The 15,934-nt window shown below is 34.3% G+C and overlaps 2 protein-coding genes across 3 annotated transcripts; both read right to left on the reverse strand.

The window, feature by feature from the left end:
• Positions 1–220: 220 nt before the first annotated feature.
• On the reverse strand, positions 221–3,732 carry LOC11428007 (60S ribosomal protein L3-1). Its single transcript, XM_024786233.2, has 6 exons — positions 3,595–3,732; positions 3,415–3,509; positions 2,846–2,956; positions 1,974–2,278; positions 846–1,255; positions 221–664 (listed from the first exon to the last, which is right to left on the reverse strand). Exons 2-6 carry the CDS (start codon positions 3,497–3,499, stop codon positions 406–408), a joined length of 1,170 nt encoding a protein of 389 aa, XP_024642001.1. The 5' UTR covers positions 3,500–3,509; positions 3,595–3,732; the 3' UTR covers positions 221–405.
• Positions 3,733–8,101: 4,369 nt separating this feature from the next.
• LOC11428008 (cellulose synthase A catalytic subunit 5 [UDP-forming]) lies at positions 8,102–14,161 on the reverse strand. 2 transcript variants are annotated; one of them, XM_039829909.1, is made up of 14 exons: positions 14,035–14,161; positions 13,557–13,718; positions 12,887–13,082; positions 12,430–12,668; positions 12,228–12,330; positions 11,950–12,121; positions 11,226–11,838; positions 10,979–11,116; positions 10,770–10,895; positions 10,464–10,676; positions 10,111–10,381; positions 9,805–10,001; positions 9,381–9,731; positions 8,102–8,997 (listed from the first exon to the last, which is right to left on the reverse strand). In XM_039829909.1, exons 2-14 carry the CDS (start codon positions 13,647–13,649, stop codon positions 8,416–8,418), a joined length of 3,294 nt encoding a protein of 1,097 aa, XP_039685843.1. In that variant the 5' UTR covers positions 13,650–13,718; positions 14,035–14,161; the 3' UTR covers positions 8,102–8,415. The 2 variants fall into 2 exon arrangements, with proteins under 2 accessions (XP_039685843.1, XP_003592086.3); XM_003592038.4 differs by having other exon boundaries at positions 13,994–14,137.
• Between the last annotated feature and the right edge of the window lie 1,773 nt (positions 14,162–15,934).

A 15,934-nucleotide genomic window follows, 5' to 3' on the forward strand; every position in this document is an offset into this window, starting at 1 on the left:
TCATCTCAAATTAACAATTTAATTTAGGAAATGAAAAACATAAATGTAAAAAACACTATGCGAACAACTAAACAATGAAAATATTATGGGAACAACTAAACCAAAATTGTAAACCTAAATGAAAAACATAATAATTTAAATAGAATCGCAATGTAAAAAAAACACTATGCGGAAGTATAAATAAATCAAAATTTTAAGAAAAAGGAATAAAACACCAAAATTGGAAGTATAATGGAAACAACTAAATCAAAATTGAAACAAAAGTACTGCAGTAATAAATAGGAAAACTAAAATAACCCGAGGATCGAGTTATTAAAATGTCAGATGGAGACAGTACATAGTTTAAAACAGATGGTAACAAAACATGAAAAACAAGTTCCCAACATTTCAAAACTACTACCATAATTAAGCTTTGAGGCGTCCATAGAACTTTTGCTTCTCTGATGTTGTCTGGAAACGACCATGTCCAAACTTGGAAGAGGTATCGATAAACTTGAGTTTGATATCCTCAAGAGCAAGACGAGAAGTCTGCTTAAGAAGGGACTGGCGCAGAGTAATAACCCTCTTCTTGGGACCAACACAGCCTCCCTTGATCATCAGAAAATCCTCCTTGACAATACCGTAGTGTGGGAAACCACCCATAGGTGTAATGTCTTTCTCAGTCCTGTTAACAAAAAAGGTTGGATAGGTTTGGTTTTCATCTTGATAGAATAAAACAATCAACATTTTTTCCTAAACTGAAATATGTTGCAAGTAACAATAAACAATCAGAGCAAGTAACCATAAACATAAACACTGAATTGTAATCTATTGCAACCAATGAACAATCAGAGCATGTTACTCACCTATCGAATTCAGTCTGGGCGTCATGGGTCTCCTCTCCAACTTTGCCGAGCTTGTAAATTTTCTTGTTCAGCTCAGTTCTGTGATGGTATCCGTTCTGACCAGCTCTGGCAACAGTGAAAGAAACTCTAGCAGGATGCCAAGCTCCAATACATGCAACCTTCCTCAAACCCCTGTGAGTCTTACGAGGAAGACGAGTAACACCCCAACGAGTAACAACACCTTCATAACCCTTACCCTTGGTCACTCCAATGATGTCAATCATTTCATCTTTCTGGAACACAGCATCAATAGGAACCTGCTTCTCAAAGAAACTGTATGCAAAGTCCACCTTCTGTGCAATGGTACCACCATTGACTTGAATCTCCATTATATGGGCTTTCTTCTGCTTCAAACCCTTCATTTTCCTGATCTGAGATAAAGGTAAACATTCACATGTTAGAAAACTTGGATTCATTTGATACTTGAGTCATTCAGAATTAATAATTCAACTAAAAGAAACAATATTACTATGTAAATATTCCTATTGTCAAAATTATGACACTATAATAAAAGAACGATATCAAAAACCAAGTTATAGTATGCGACACAGCAATTTCTTGTGACTAATGCATTGTTATCAAGAGTTATTTCATCATACATAAGAGTCAGAAATCTCGTGTGGAAGTGCCGCTCATAGCAACTAATTAGCGCTGCGTTTGCACAGATATTTCATCATTCTCGTCTCACAAGAAAATAGAAGTCATAAGGGACATTATGTTAACCGTTGAGATATACAGGCAGTATAGTGTAAAAACTTCCTCCAAAATAAAGTTCCAGAAAGGGTGGCACATAACCACCATCAACGGTGACTACATTTTTCAAAAAGTATAGCCAAAAATAAAATAAAAAACACAATTATAAACTAGAGTCAGAAATCTCGTGTGGAAAATGCCGCTCATAGCACCCAAGTGCTGCGTTTGCACAGATATTTTCATCATTTTCATCTAACAAAACAATAAGAAAGTATAACAAAATCAACATTATATTCAGATATACAGTCCACCTTCAAAATATATTCCGAATTACAACTACTTCCTAGAATGAGTTGCAAAAGAGTGTAAAAAGTAAACAGCACATTTGGCAATTACCTGAGTGTGAGCCAACACACGGATAACAGTTGCATACTTCTTCAGTTTCTCAAGCTGGGTCTGAATGTTTTTCTTCCCCTCATCACTTTCATACTGCTTTGAGTACTTGCTGAAAGCCTTCTTCTTGGACTTGCACCAGTTCTTGTAGAACCTACGCTTAATTTCCTCACTCAAATGCTGAGTCCACACAGTGTTCAATGTTCTAAGACCACGGGGAGTTTTCACATAACCCACAACACCGACAACAACCATGGGAGGTGTCTCAATGATTGTCACGGGCTCACAAGTCTCCTTCTTGTGAAGCTCTGAGATAGAAAAAAAGTTAATGTTTAAATATATTTCTGAAAATCAGGGTAATACATAATTATAACTACCTCAATAAGAAACATTAGATTACATGTAAAAGTACGAGAACACAACATTGTTGGCATTATAAAATGCACAACCAGATTTGGCTGAAAATGAACTTTAGGCATACAACTAAAAACAAAATAAAATTCAGACTACAATTACAATTAAAACAAGATTTACTTCAGTGACAAAGCTATACAGTGAATAAGTACAAGAAGTACAAGAAAACAGTGTATTTTGAAAAATGCCATGTCAAGATATAATCAAACCTTGCTATTATAAATCAATCCCAATTTTAAGATATAACAAACAAATCAGTAAAAAAATATGGCTATGCAATTAAAGATTGCTTAAATAGTTGAGTTACTACAAGATTGAAAAAAACAAACATAAAGAAACATTTATCTATTTCAAGTGTAAATAGTAGTTAGTAAAACATTAAATTAAAAAACGAACATGCAGTAACATTTATCCATTTCAAACAGTAAATAGTAAAACAGCTTGAAGGGTATGCTACTTACTGGATCCTGGCTTTTCGACTTCTCTGACAATGTGGGTCATACCAGCCTTGTAACCCAAGAAGGCAGTTAGCTTGGGTGGCTTGGTTGGGTCATCCTTAGGGAAAGCCTTCACTGCATTAGTCAAATTCATACAGCAACCAAGTCACAATTTAGATAACATCAATTAAACAAAAAAATCAAAAACTTCTTTTTAACGTAAAAAAAAAAAATTATCAATGGCTTTAAGAAAATTTATTTAAAAAAAACTTGTTATTAAAGGTTAAGAAAATTAATTAAATATGATTGAATAAAACAGCTCAAATTACACATTCAGAAGGGTTTTAAGCCGATTAATTACATCTGATTAAACACTCTCAGCTCAAATGACCAATTAATTAAATCTGATTAAACACTCTCAGCTCAAATGACTGAATGAAACAAAATCATACAACAGTCAACAGCATTATATCATTAGATCCAACCATTAAAACCAATCTAACAAACAAAATGATTGCCATTTTTGCTTAACAAATTTACAACTACACGGTGTTGAACAACATAATGAATAAGAATAAGAAAAAAAGAGATACCTTTTCCTCTGTGACGAGCAGCACGCTTTCTTGGGAGAAATCCCAAAGAACCGTGTCTTGGGTGCTCAAACTTCCTGTGAGACATCTTCTTCTTTCTTCAAAAATAACAACAAAATGAGAACGTTGATACAATGTTTGAGGAATGAAAGAATTGAGAGAATTGAGAATGGGAAAACAAACCTAAGCTGTTGCTGCTGTTGTCTGCCGCTGCTACGCAAGAGAAGTGTACACAGACCCTAATAAACCCTAGTTATACTCATGTTGTTTTATAGACAGGGCTTTAGATTTCTATGGGCCTTTTCATCTATCAGTTTGGGCTGCATCCAATAAGCCCACCTTCAAAAACTTTCTTACATTTATTATTATTTTTTGAGAAAATAGAAAATTCATTCATTATTATATTCTCAAATTTAAATTCCAACAGAAATATGTGGTTGGTCCGATACTTAAAAAATTTAGATATATTAAAATATGTATATTTGACCAACGACAAAGTTAACTCATTTAATTCAAAATCTACAAATACAAAATAGTCGATACATCGTGAAAATTATAGGGGTTAGAATGAGATAAGAAAGCTCTAGTAATATTATGAACATTGAACAACTTTTCGAACATACAACGCTATAAAGTCGGATCTACTAAGTAAGAGACTTCTACATTTAGACACGAGATCACCAAACTCGTTAAGAGGAGCATTTGTGGTGGCAAGAGCATCTCATAAAGATTTACAATTTACTTCAAACAAGAAAACATGCATTCCCTTTTATATGGCCCCTTTGATGGCTTCTCGCAAGCCAATGGTTTAGGCTTTTAGGATGGTGTCAAAAAGTAAAAATAATATGATTTTTCAAGTAAAAGAAGCCTCGTAGTCTCTAAAACACATAATATACTAAGAGACATAGTTGTTGTTGAAAGAGTTATGATCACGCAGGGTTTGATCCAAGTATGAAGATGATTTCAGTTGTGTACCGATAGTTTTGTTCTTTGCATGCAACTCTCATTGTTGTATGTCCTTTGCTCAGGTAACAATGGAAGCGAGAGAGGTGTCAATGACATCATGTTGCTTTGTGTTTCTACTATTCCACAAACTCCATAAGGACGTCATTACAAATATAAATTGTTCATGCGTTGGCAACTTGTCAAATAATTTGAAAAGCATAAAAGTGAAGTTGTTAACATAAATGAGCACATTCCAGAGTCTCGACTTTTTTTTGAAGAAGTTAAATTAGCTCACCTAAATTGAAACCAGAGAGAATCAAAGTTGAGACCTCGAAGAGGAGCACATTTTCAGGTAGGGGTGTTCATGTTCAATCCAATCCAATGCAAACCGCAATAACCGAACCAAAAAACTAAAAACCAAAACAAACCAAAAACCGAAATAAAAAAATACCGCGATTTTAAATGAATTGGTTTCTGGTTTCCTTAGTATAAACCGATCAAATCCAATCCAAACCGAAATATTTATACTTGTATATATATTATTATATGAATTTTTTAGAAATGTTTCTTTAATTTACAATTTTGTAACTAATTTTTAGATTTGTTCTATAATAATGCTGACTTTTTTTTCGTTCTTTTAAGAAATATTACTCCCTCCGTCTCAAAATATAAGCAAAATTCACTTTTTAGGACCACATACATCATTAAATGAATGAACCTAAAAAGTGAATTTTGCTTATATTTTGTAACGGAAAGAGTATTAATTTACGATTATGTAACTATTTTTTTTAACCTACTATTTTATCTGCTTTATGTTACTTTTATTTTCTACTTATTCATCTTTTTCGTAACCTTACCTTATTATGAAATGTCATAAAATAATATATTTTCTTAAAAGAAAATAAAAAAAATATACAACAATGAAAACCGAAAACCAATCAAATACAAACCGAAAAAATTTGGATTGGATTTGATTTTAAAACCAAACTAATTGGATGAACAAATAACAAACCCGAAAAGATTGGATCAAATGATTTTTCCTTCCAAAATCGAAACAATCCATTCCGGTCCCAAGTCAATATCACCATATCAACCCATGTGGTTATAGACTGTAGTACTTAAATATAAGTTGTGCACTAAACTCCAATATTTCGCTAACAATAAAACGAAATTGTGATTGCTATGTAGCTAGGGTTTTATAGACAGACACAATTGACCGAAGATTGTTAACAAGTATGTATCTAATGTTCATTGTTTGCATTTTTTATTTTGTTAATCTTTTGTATTGAGTTGCGGTTCTAACAATGCAATATGTACGAAAAGAAGTATATATCCAAAAGATGTATATATAAAGCGATCGTATAACCCAAATTAAAAAGGTCTAATTTCAAATTATGAAAAAACAAATCTAATTTTAAATTTCTCTCTAGGGCTACACATATGTTAGTTGACCCTGGTTCAAAGATCTCAAGCAATCCAGGCAGTGGAAAAATATTTAAGAGCAGGACATAGATTTTCATGGCATGAAGGAAGCATGGAATCCGTGGAGATAATGAAGGACAAAGAAATGAACTTCACTCTTAAGTTTGTCAATTTCACTACCATTTTTCTTCAATTAAAAATGTTTCCCCCTCAATGAAAACATGAGACATAGAATTCTGAATTAAGTGGACAATTTTCCCTGTAGAATATGCATGTTAGGAACTCTCTTGATATTATTATCTCTCTATTTTTATTTTTATTTTGTGAAAACACTTGATTTAATCTTGCTGGCATGTTTGTAGAGCTGTCAAAACGGGCGGCCCGGCCCTAGCGGGCTTCGGGCTTTAGCGGGCCGGGCCAAAAGCCCGGTTGACAAAACGGGCTTGAAATATATTACCCGAGCCCGGCCCTACACGGGCCGCGGGCTAAACGGGCCGGCCCGTATTAAAAATTATATATATTTTTTATTTTAAAAAAATACTATAAAACACTACTATAATTTTTTTATAAATAATATTTTTAATATGTTTAAATAATGTCTAGCACAAAAGTAAATTGTAAACATTTTCGTACAAACGTCGTAAACTAAAACGACGAGAAAAATGATTTTAAATAAATTAGATATGTTATGGTTATAAATATTTATATATTCGATCTTTAAAACTATAAATAACGAAATGAATAAATATAATTTTATATTACATTTATATTTGTGTTAATTCATTGAATTTTCACTTTTGTTTTTTACTTTGATAATCAACTAAGTAAATAATTATTTGAAAAATATATATAATTTATAGAATTTTTTTTTGTTATGCGGGCTAACGGGCTACCCGCGGCCCATTCGGGCTAGCCCTAACGGATACCGGACTTTTAAGGGCCGGGCTAAAAAGCCCTATTAAAATTCAGGCTCAATATTTTAGGCCCAAGCCCTATATTTATTCGGGCTAAACGGGCCGGCCCATATGGGCCGGTCCGTTTTGACAGCTCTACATGTTTGAGACAAGTAGCAATTTTTCCCCAAAAAGGTTTAGTGAAATTTTATGCTTATTACGCAAGTCACAACTTGTCTTAATAAAAGAAACTTATCTTAGTGTAGGGATAAAGAGGATGGTTTATTTCATCAAAAGAAAAAAAAGAGGATGGTTTATATGACTTTGGCTTAACGTGGAATCATTTACAATATTGTTTTAGCCACAAGTGACACCTTAGTACAAAAGACAAACTCCTCGCAAGCTGCTACATTGCTGAACATGAATTTTCATTGTCCCAAACCGTTACAAATGCATGTTTGATATCACAGCAAGTTTGCTAAAATTACGGCCGGGGAGTAACTCTGGTTTTACAAAATAGCTGAAATCACAACGAGGCACTTTGATTTTACAAATTTTACAGTTGCTACACTTGTAGTTTTTTTCAAAATCACAATGACTCAGCATGATTCTCTCAAACTCACCGTATTTCCAAACTTTTTTTTTTCTTCTCAAACTCACCGTATTTCCAAACTGAATTAAGCCTATATTTGGTTCCTTGGTGAGATTTCTGCGTTTTCACAAACCACGTCAAGATTTCCATGTTAGATAGAAGCTCCGTTTTGTAGCTTCTTGACATCGCAACAACTTTGCCTCAATAAACCTGCCGGCGCCACCAGACGTGCAACCAAACACTCTAAGTTGGGTGAGTTAAATTAAATTTACTTTACAAACAACAGCTTCCACGCCCTAAAAAAAACGACAGCTGCCACGTGTAAATACCGGTGTTAATGCCGTCCTATTGAGTTCAGAAACACAAGCTAGCTTGTGAGATGTGGTGTTTATTGTATCTACTTTATAAAGAAAAACAAGGGAAAGAAAACAGACCATTTACTTGGATAGTTTGTTAGGAAATGACCTATTCTATAATCGAATCAGATTCAGCTTTCACAAGACAGTGATGTAGTTCTGCACAGACTCCTTTTTCACAATAAGAACTACTCCAAATGCTTTTTATAATGAAAGTAACATCATAAATTGCTGGATTTTAGGTAGCTCACACAGAAAGCTTTTAATACATTAATTTCCAAGTACTTTTGTTCATACATAAAAGTGGTTTATAAGATGGCAACTGAAGCATTTAATATCTTAATCAATTATTTGGTTGTTAGATAGTGACTGATCCCATAAAAGTATAGTAATGAAAAATTTCTACTTCTTGCTCTCTCAATATACTATAGTAAGGACTAGTAGCATAAAAACTGAGTTTAAACTAATTCTGCAACAAAATATAATGCAAAACCACTATATATCCCATTTCTTGTGTTTGGACTTCAAGCACATGGAAATTCCTCTGATTACAACAAATACTATATACATTATTCAGAAGAAAATCATAAATTAAAATCTCCATACCTCATTGACCATTGCAATTTACAACTTGATCCTGAATCCAATTTTCCCCTTATTTACCTCCTTTATATCTACATACACTAGCTACAATCTTTTATTTTTTTTGCAACAATAACAAAAATATTATGCATATGGCAGATTTTTCTGCATAAAAATATACATAATGTATCTAATGATATAAGACTTCCATTTCTCAATCACAATTCAACCCACAAAGTTCCAACACAATGTCATTTTTGGACACAAAGGGGTTGATCCTAACCCATAGAAGTGAAAAGATTGAAGCCAGAAGAATAGCCCAAACCAAAATGATGGTAGGAACACCTTCTTGTTTTCCCATAACACCCTTAAGAAATGGATAAAGATGTAAAATAACCCATAGAGCAAAAAATAACTTGCCAAATAATGGACCCCATGAATCATAGCCATTGTTTATTGCATCTGAAACACCAACAATAACTCCAATTATGTTTAGGATAAGCAAGGTTAAAGGAGGGATTAACAATGATGTCCACTTGAAGATGTAGAGGTCAGCAAAGTCTCCATCATCGGCGGCTTTGGATGTGACAGTGAAGTTTGTGTTAACCCCTGCTAGAACCTTAAGCAAACCTTGAAAGAGAGCAAAAAGGTGTGAGGAGGCGCCCCCGATGACCCAGAATTGTTCATTCCTCCACCAGTCTTGTATACCAACACCTCCCCATTGCATTTCTAGGATGCCGGTTGCAGCTATAGAGATGAAAAGTGCAATGAAAATGATACTAGCATAGTTGCTAATCTGTTAACAAGGGGGGGAAAAGCATTAGCTAAAAACTCACAATGCATCACAATTCACAACAATATGAATCTGTTTGGAGTGACTTATTTGAACTTATCTACTGACATTAACACTTGCAAACCTGTTTGGAAGAGTTTATAGAAACAGATTATGACGTAAGCAACGTTCAGTTTATTGCTATAAGCTCTCCAGGATAGCTAGCTGATATAAAAACAGTTTGATTGTATTTTATATCTGGTTTTAGAAATAACTTATCCATAAGAACTTATAAGATAAACACTTAGGTTATAAGTGCTTAATTAAACTGTTTATCCAAACAGGGTCTATATGTTTATGGATTCCTAGAATGAAAATTCAATGCAATGTATTTGATTTGATCCTACCTCAGGAACTATGAACTTCCCAGTTAGAAGACACACAGCTGGCAAGGTGCAGTAGACAATCAAGGGAATTGACGTCAAAGGATAAACAACCGAGTTTATGTAAGACAAACGTTCCAACCATTTCAAGCCACAGCCATATCCATACCAAATAGGACAGTGCCTACTTAACAGAATCTCAACAGATCCAAGCGCCCACCGAAGAACTTGATGCAGACGATCCGAGAGGTTTATAGGAGCTGAACCTTTAAAAGCAGGCCTTTTAGGCATGCAGTATACCGATCGCCAACCATGACTATGCATCTTAAAACCTGTTAAAATATCTTCTGTGACGGAACCATATATCCATCCAACCTGAAAGAGGATATGAATTTAGCACAATTGTATAAACTCAAGCTTAAAGAGACATGATATGTGTCATACGTACCTCTTTTCCCCACTCAGTCTTGTCTTCGTAACCGCAACTGATAACATGGATGGCTTCTTTCAAGAGTGATGCAGAAGTTGCTGCTTTTAGAATGCCTCCATCTTCCATAAGCGTTGAAGCTATGAAAACAGACGATTGTCCAAAAAATTTCTCAAATTTTAGTTGCGATATTAGCGGTGACTTTTTCTTGTCAATTCCTGTGATGATGATTTCAAAAACACAAATAAGTTCAAGTAGCATGAAAAGAAAAAGTGTTAAAGCCCTTTAACACATAAGCAGCACAAAATGTAATATATTTTCATGTACCTTCAATTCCCTCTTCTATATTTTTTAGTGCATGTATTTGTTTTGCGACGTCCTTATCCCTTATCTTCTTTCTTGGACCGGAGTTCACTTTCCTATTCTTCTTTCTTGATCCACAACACATGAAGCACCATTTTGGCCAACAATTACATGTCTTCCCTGGTGGTTTCTTCTTGGCAGGAGCATCATATCCATAGAGTGCTTGCCTCCTGAAGACACACCCAGTTCCCACATATATTGGTCCTTGGATGCCATCTAAGCCTTTCATATTGATCTATATAGATGTATTGAAATGGATATTAGCTTTTCCTCTCCAAAGCACATGTAGCATAAGTCAACAATAAATTCTTACTCACATCAAAGAATACAACATTACGATTTGAGTATCTATCATGACGATCAATTCCATCAAATCTTTGAGGAAATTGCACATAGCATATTTTTTTCCCTGATGTAGGATCCATCATGAAACACATGGCTTCACGAAGGGCCTTACTGTTGTTTATGTAGTGGTCACAATCAACATTTAGCATGTAAGGAGCATTTGATATGACTGCCGAGACTCGCACCTTGATAAAAAAAACACAAATTGGTCAGGAAAATTAAATGGCATGAGTAATCCAAAAAATTTATCTGCAAGACAGAGAGAGGGGAGACTCTACCAAGGCATTCATAGCACCAGCTTTTTTGTGGTGTTCGAATCCAGGTCTTTTTTCACGAGACACATAAACAAGACGAGGTAACTCGTTCCCATCAATATCGCGAACACCATTTTGTCCAAGGAAAACCTGCACAAGTACATCATACTTGAACTTTTTCCAAAAAAACACAGCCAATTTGGATTGAAGTAGTATCATATAACGCTACTCACCTGAATCATTCCAGGATGATCGTTGACATTGTTTCCAGGCCAAGGTGTCCCATCTTGCATTGTCCATCCATCCTCAGGAACCTTTTGCGCCATTGCAACCAATGCATTAATCCTCACTTTTAACTCTTCATAGTCCCTCTGTACCAACAAGATTCAAAACACCACAAGCAAATGCAATGAAACCATCATTTGTTTTGAGACTACAGATATGATACAAGGCAAACCAATAATAATAATTAGTTCAAACCTTAATAGCACGACGCTCCTTGATGAAAGCCGCGTCCACTTTGTCTTTTAGATAGTCAACCTTCTGAGCAAAATACCACTCAGGAGCCCGCGGTTCAATGCTGAACTTCTTGCAGAATGGAACCCATTTTCTTGCAAACTCTGAAGTTTCTGAAAGGGCTTCAAATGTTAGCATAGCTGCACCGTCGTCTGAGACATAGCACGCCACTTTTTCCACCGGATAATCTACTGCTAGGATGGACAGAACTGTGTTTGCAGTTATAAGAGGAGGCTCTTTCATAGGATCCACAGTACTAACAAATATGTCAATATCGGATAATTCACACGGCTTTCCTTCTTTCTCGTACCTCAGTGATAAACGATCAAGGTATGTTTCTCGCTCAACTGGAGACCATTTTGGAAACTGATCCAAAATCCATGATACAGCAAACCAAATTTCACATATTACTGATGTCAACCACAATGCATATGCATCGTTGACCGGATGGAGAATTCTGTAATGAAAAAAGAGAGCAAGAACAGCGATCCGGAGTACTATAATGATTCGATATGGATTTATCTTGCTTGGACTGATTGGTAACTTCCTCCATAGCGGTTGCCTTCCTTCATCCATTCTGTTAACAGTACAAGTTCATGTAAGAAATGGATTTTGCAACAAGTTCGTGCAATATATAAACCAGATGAGTATTTAGATCAAATGGTAAGAATTAAATAATAGCACTTACTTTGGCAAATCGGGATCATTAAACTCATCAACATTGTTGTCACCTTCGTGCTTAACCACCTCTAATTTTTCATTCTGCTTTTTCTTCCATTCCTCCACTCTTTCTTTCCATGCAACACTTCCATAGCCATAAACAGCCAAATCTTTATTAGGATCCATGGGTCTTGGTAGAACTGCAATAGCACCAGCAACATAGAAATAAGTTTGAACATGCAATATGTTAATATGACACAAAATGCAAATGTTGAGCAAATGCAAACCAAAACAAAAACAACTTACCCGGCACAAATGAATCAGGAAAAGGCATAGGATGAACCCGTTTCCCGCGGAGCTTGTATGGAGGGATAATGAGAGCATGTTTATCAGAAGAAATCCCAGGATCCTTAAATAACAAAATTCATAATTAGACAAATAAAAGCTAGAAATTATATAAACAAATCAAGAACTTGAACAACAGACTTGAAAATTAATTAACCTCAACCTCATGATCATATGTCAGGAGAGAGATATCAGCAGCCACAGAAGCCGTGTCAAACTCTGATGGCGTGGTGATTCTTGAAGCATTCATTTGTGAACTCCGACCGATATTGTTGAGGTGAGAAAAGAACATGGCCTCAGTAATGTGATGAGGGTCATGTTTGATATTGCTTCCAATATCAAACTCATTTTCCAAATCATCAATCCCATCCTCTTCTTCGTCACCCTCAACTCTTGGACTACCTGATTGTTAGAAAAGCAACCCTCATTCAAAAGCAAACAGATATGAAAAATACAAACAAATAACACGCGGGATTTGATCAGGGAGTTCGGCCAAATGTGCCTACGTCTCCAACTGCAGAGTGCCATACCCAAATATTGGCTCTGCTTTGTTAGCCAAAACTTTTTCTTCCACTTATATATAACAAAGTAAAGAAAAAAAAAGTCGGTTGAAGGCTTACCCTTTATGCGTTTGTATTTAGTTTTGCAGTGAGGACAAGCTTGGTTCCCTTCTCGTCTTTCATACTCATAGCAAGGTCTACACACAGGGAATGCACATTCATTGCAAGCAACAAAAGGTTCATCATCCACTGTAAACTCTATCTCATCCCCACAGATCTGGCAAATTTGTCCACTCAATTCTGTCACAGCATTCACCTGCATTTGATAAGAACAATAAATGTTACATGCACACATGAGACAGTACATTATTTTCACTATGCAAATTATGCAGCTTCAAAGTGAAAAACCTTCATGCAGTTAATTATCAGCACTGATATTCAGAAAAATAAATATAGAAATCATAAAAAGGGAAAGAAACAACAAGAAAATGACCTATAGTAGACCCTCAGAGACCCAATTACAAAAATACTTGACAAGTGAAACAGTTTTTCCTGATTATTTGTAAAATCAAATGGAAGAACTTAGATGGAAAATTCCAAGAATACATCAACAAAAGGGTGAAAAAAATAAACTAGTACACCTGTTGCAGCTCAGATAGAAAACAAATTCAGAGAAATAATCACATATTTTAAAGGCTATGATTCAAGCTACAAATTCTTCACAGCAATTAAGAGAGCAAGTATTAAACAAGAAACAAGTTTGAGATAAAGAAAATGGAATTACACTCACTCTTGCAGTGTCATCAGCATTGATAAGAACAAACTCATTCCTGTTATGTGATCCTGCAACTAATCTTCCATTAGTGTCCATTGAAACTAACATTCAGAAACACAATCACATGAATCTTCAAAACCCTCTTCAAAAACAACTCTTATCTGTCTCTGTCATCTCCTATAAAACACAGAACACAACTTTGCATTAAACACACACACACACACGCTCAGAAACACATCACAGGAAAAAACCACCTCACGTAACTATACATAGTACTCAAACAATGTCAGAGACAGAAGAAAATATTGAAACATTAAAGGAGGGAAGTGTTGGAGCGTATAAATGAATATGAAAGAGTGATTCTTTTCTTGATAAAACAAGTTTTGTAACAAATAGTTCTTTCTAGCTGTAAGGAAAAAAACAAATAAGAAAAAGAAAAAGAAAGAACTAACAGAAGTGTTGTTCAGTTTAGTGACTGACACACTGTGCTTACTTGCATTGCACTAACAACAAAAAAACAAGGTAGTAGTAAAATTTGACTTGTGAAGAAATTAAGCAAAAAAGAGAGAATCCTGGAATCATAAATTATAATGTGAGTGTGTGACACACTGTGTATATAATTTGTTTCTTTTTTTTAAGCAAATATATAATTTGTGTCTGTCTATGAGATATTGGTTCTATTTTATTAATTTTTTTCTAATAAATATATGCAACTGCCAACTCATAATATGATATTATTAGACTGAACACCGCCTTTACCAAGATTCGACTCCGAGACTTCGCAAGTGCATGTGCGAGTTTCAAGTGGTTTTCGCCACGTCGTCTACAGATAAAAAAGGCATGTAACTAGGTAGATAGGAGTAATAACAATAACATTTAAGGTGAGTTTTTCATAAAACCTTCTTCATAAGTGATCTATTGTATACCTGTATTTAAATCATCAAAATTTCAACGACGATCGACGATTCTATTCAAAAATAATAATTCATGACATTTCTCGTATTTACGACTAAAAATGTGATTTGGTTGAAGTCGGTTAAATATGAGTTACATATTTATGTTCTATTGTTCTAATCAAACTGGTATCAATCAAGTCATTATTTCAATTATAAAAATAAAAAGTACCATTAACATCTACTACCAAAAAACGGCGTTTGTAATTGTTGGAGTTTTAAATATTTTTCAAGTACTAGTACATGGTGGACTACTTATGAAGGTGTCCATATTAGAATTTCTTTACTATTTATTTAAAATATTTATGATGTTACAATAGTGATTGAATGATGATAAAAAGTTGACACTTCACAAAAATAATAATGCAAATACTTATTTTATAGTCAATTTGCCAACTCATAATATCGATATTATTACATTGAACACCGCCTTCACCAAGACCTCGCAAGTGCATGTGTGAGTTTCAAGCAGTTTTCGCCACGTCGTCTACGGATAAAAATGGTATGCAACTAGGTAGATAGGAGTAGTAACAATAACATTTAAGGTGAGTTTTTCATAAGACCGTCTTCATAAGTGATCATCGTGTACTTGTATTTATCAGAATTTCAACGACGATCGACAATTCTATTCAAAAATAAAAATTCATGACATTTCTCATATTTACGACTTAAATGGTGATTTGATTGATATCGGTTAAATACGTGTTACATATTTGTGTTTTATTGTTCTAATCAAACTGATATTAATTAAGTCATTATTTTGATCATAAAAATAAAAAGTATCATTAACATCTACTACCAAAAAATGACATATGTAATTGTTGGAGTTTTAAATATTTTTCAAGTACTGGTATATGGTGGACTACTTATGAAGGTGTTCATATTAGAATTTCTTTATTATTTATTTAAAATATTTATGATGTTACAATAGTGATTGAATGATGATAAAAAGTTGACACTTGACAAAAAATAATAATGCAAATATTTTTTTTTCCGTCAATTTGCCAACTCATAATATTGATATCATTACGGTGAACACCGCCTTCACCAAGATTCGACTTCGACATCTCAAAAGTGCATTTGTGAGTTTCAAGTAATTTTTGTCACGTCATCTACGGTTAAAAAAAGGTATGCAGTAGGTAGATAGGAGTAATAACAATATAGCATTTATGGTGAGTTTTTGGGAAGACCATTCTTCATAAGGGATAATATTTGGGTGACATTGTGGTTGGTGATATTGGTGACATTGACCAACCACAATGTTACACGTGTACAAAGAAACAAAAAAATATTATGAAAGAGAAAGAAAAAAGTGAACTTTTACGGTACACTCATAAATTAAGGTGTACCGGTACTCATGTTTCCTAAATTTATGCATTAACAATCAATTTTATGAAATAAAAAGTTATTTGTCGCATTTGTATCTCAGAAAATATCATT

Source organism: Medicago truncatula, chromosome 1, assembly GCF_003473485.1.
Source record: "Medicago truncatula cultivar Jemalong A17 chromosome 1, MtrunA17r5.0-ANR, whole genome shotgun sequence".
In the NCBI taxonomy this organism is placed as follows: Eukaryota; Viridiplantae; Streptophyta; class Magnoliopsida; order Fabales; family Fabaceae; genus Medicago; species Medicago truncatula.

What these genes read in the sequence shown, in the direction of transcription:
- LOC11428007 (XM_024786233.2), bottom strand. Translation starts at nt 3,499, where the DNA reads ATGTCTCACAGGAAGTTTGAGCACCCAAGACACGGTTCTTTGGGATTT. An exon ending in TGCTCGTCACAGAGGAAAAG is followed by an intron (nt 2,957 to 3,414) that starts GTATCTCTTTTT and finishes TGACTAATGCAG; the next exon opens with TGAAGGCTTTCCCTAAGGAT. An exon ending in GTGTGTTGGCTCACACTCAG is followed by an intron (nt 1,256 to 1,973) that starts GTAATTGCCAAA and finishes CCTTTATCTCAG; the next exon opens with ATCAGGAAAATGAAGGGTTT.
- LOC11428008 (XM_039829909.1), bottom strand. Translation starts at nt 13,649, where the DNA reads ATGTTAGTTTCAATGGACACTAATGGAAGATTAGTTGCAGGATCACAT. An exon ending in TCCTGACATATGATCATGAG is followed by an intron (nt 12,331 to 12,429) that starts GTTGAGGTTAAT and finishes TTGTTATTTAAG; the next exon opens with GATCCTGGGATTTCTTCTGA. An exon ending in TCCTGATTCATTTGTGCCGG is followed by an intron (nt 12,122 to 12,227) that starts GTAAGTTGTTTT and finishes GTGCTATTGCAG; the next exon opens with TTCTACCAAGACCCATGGAT.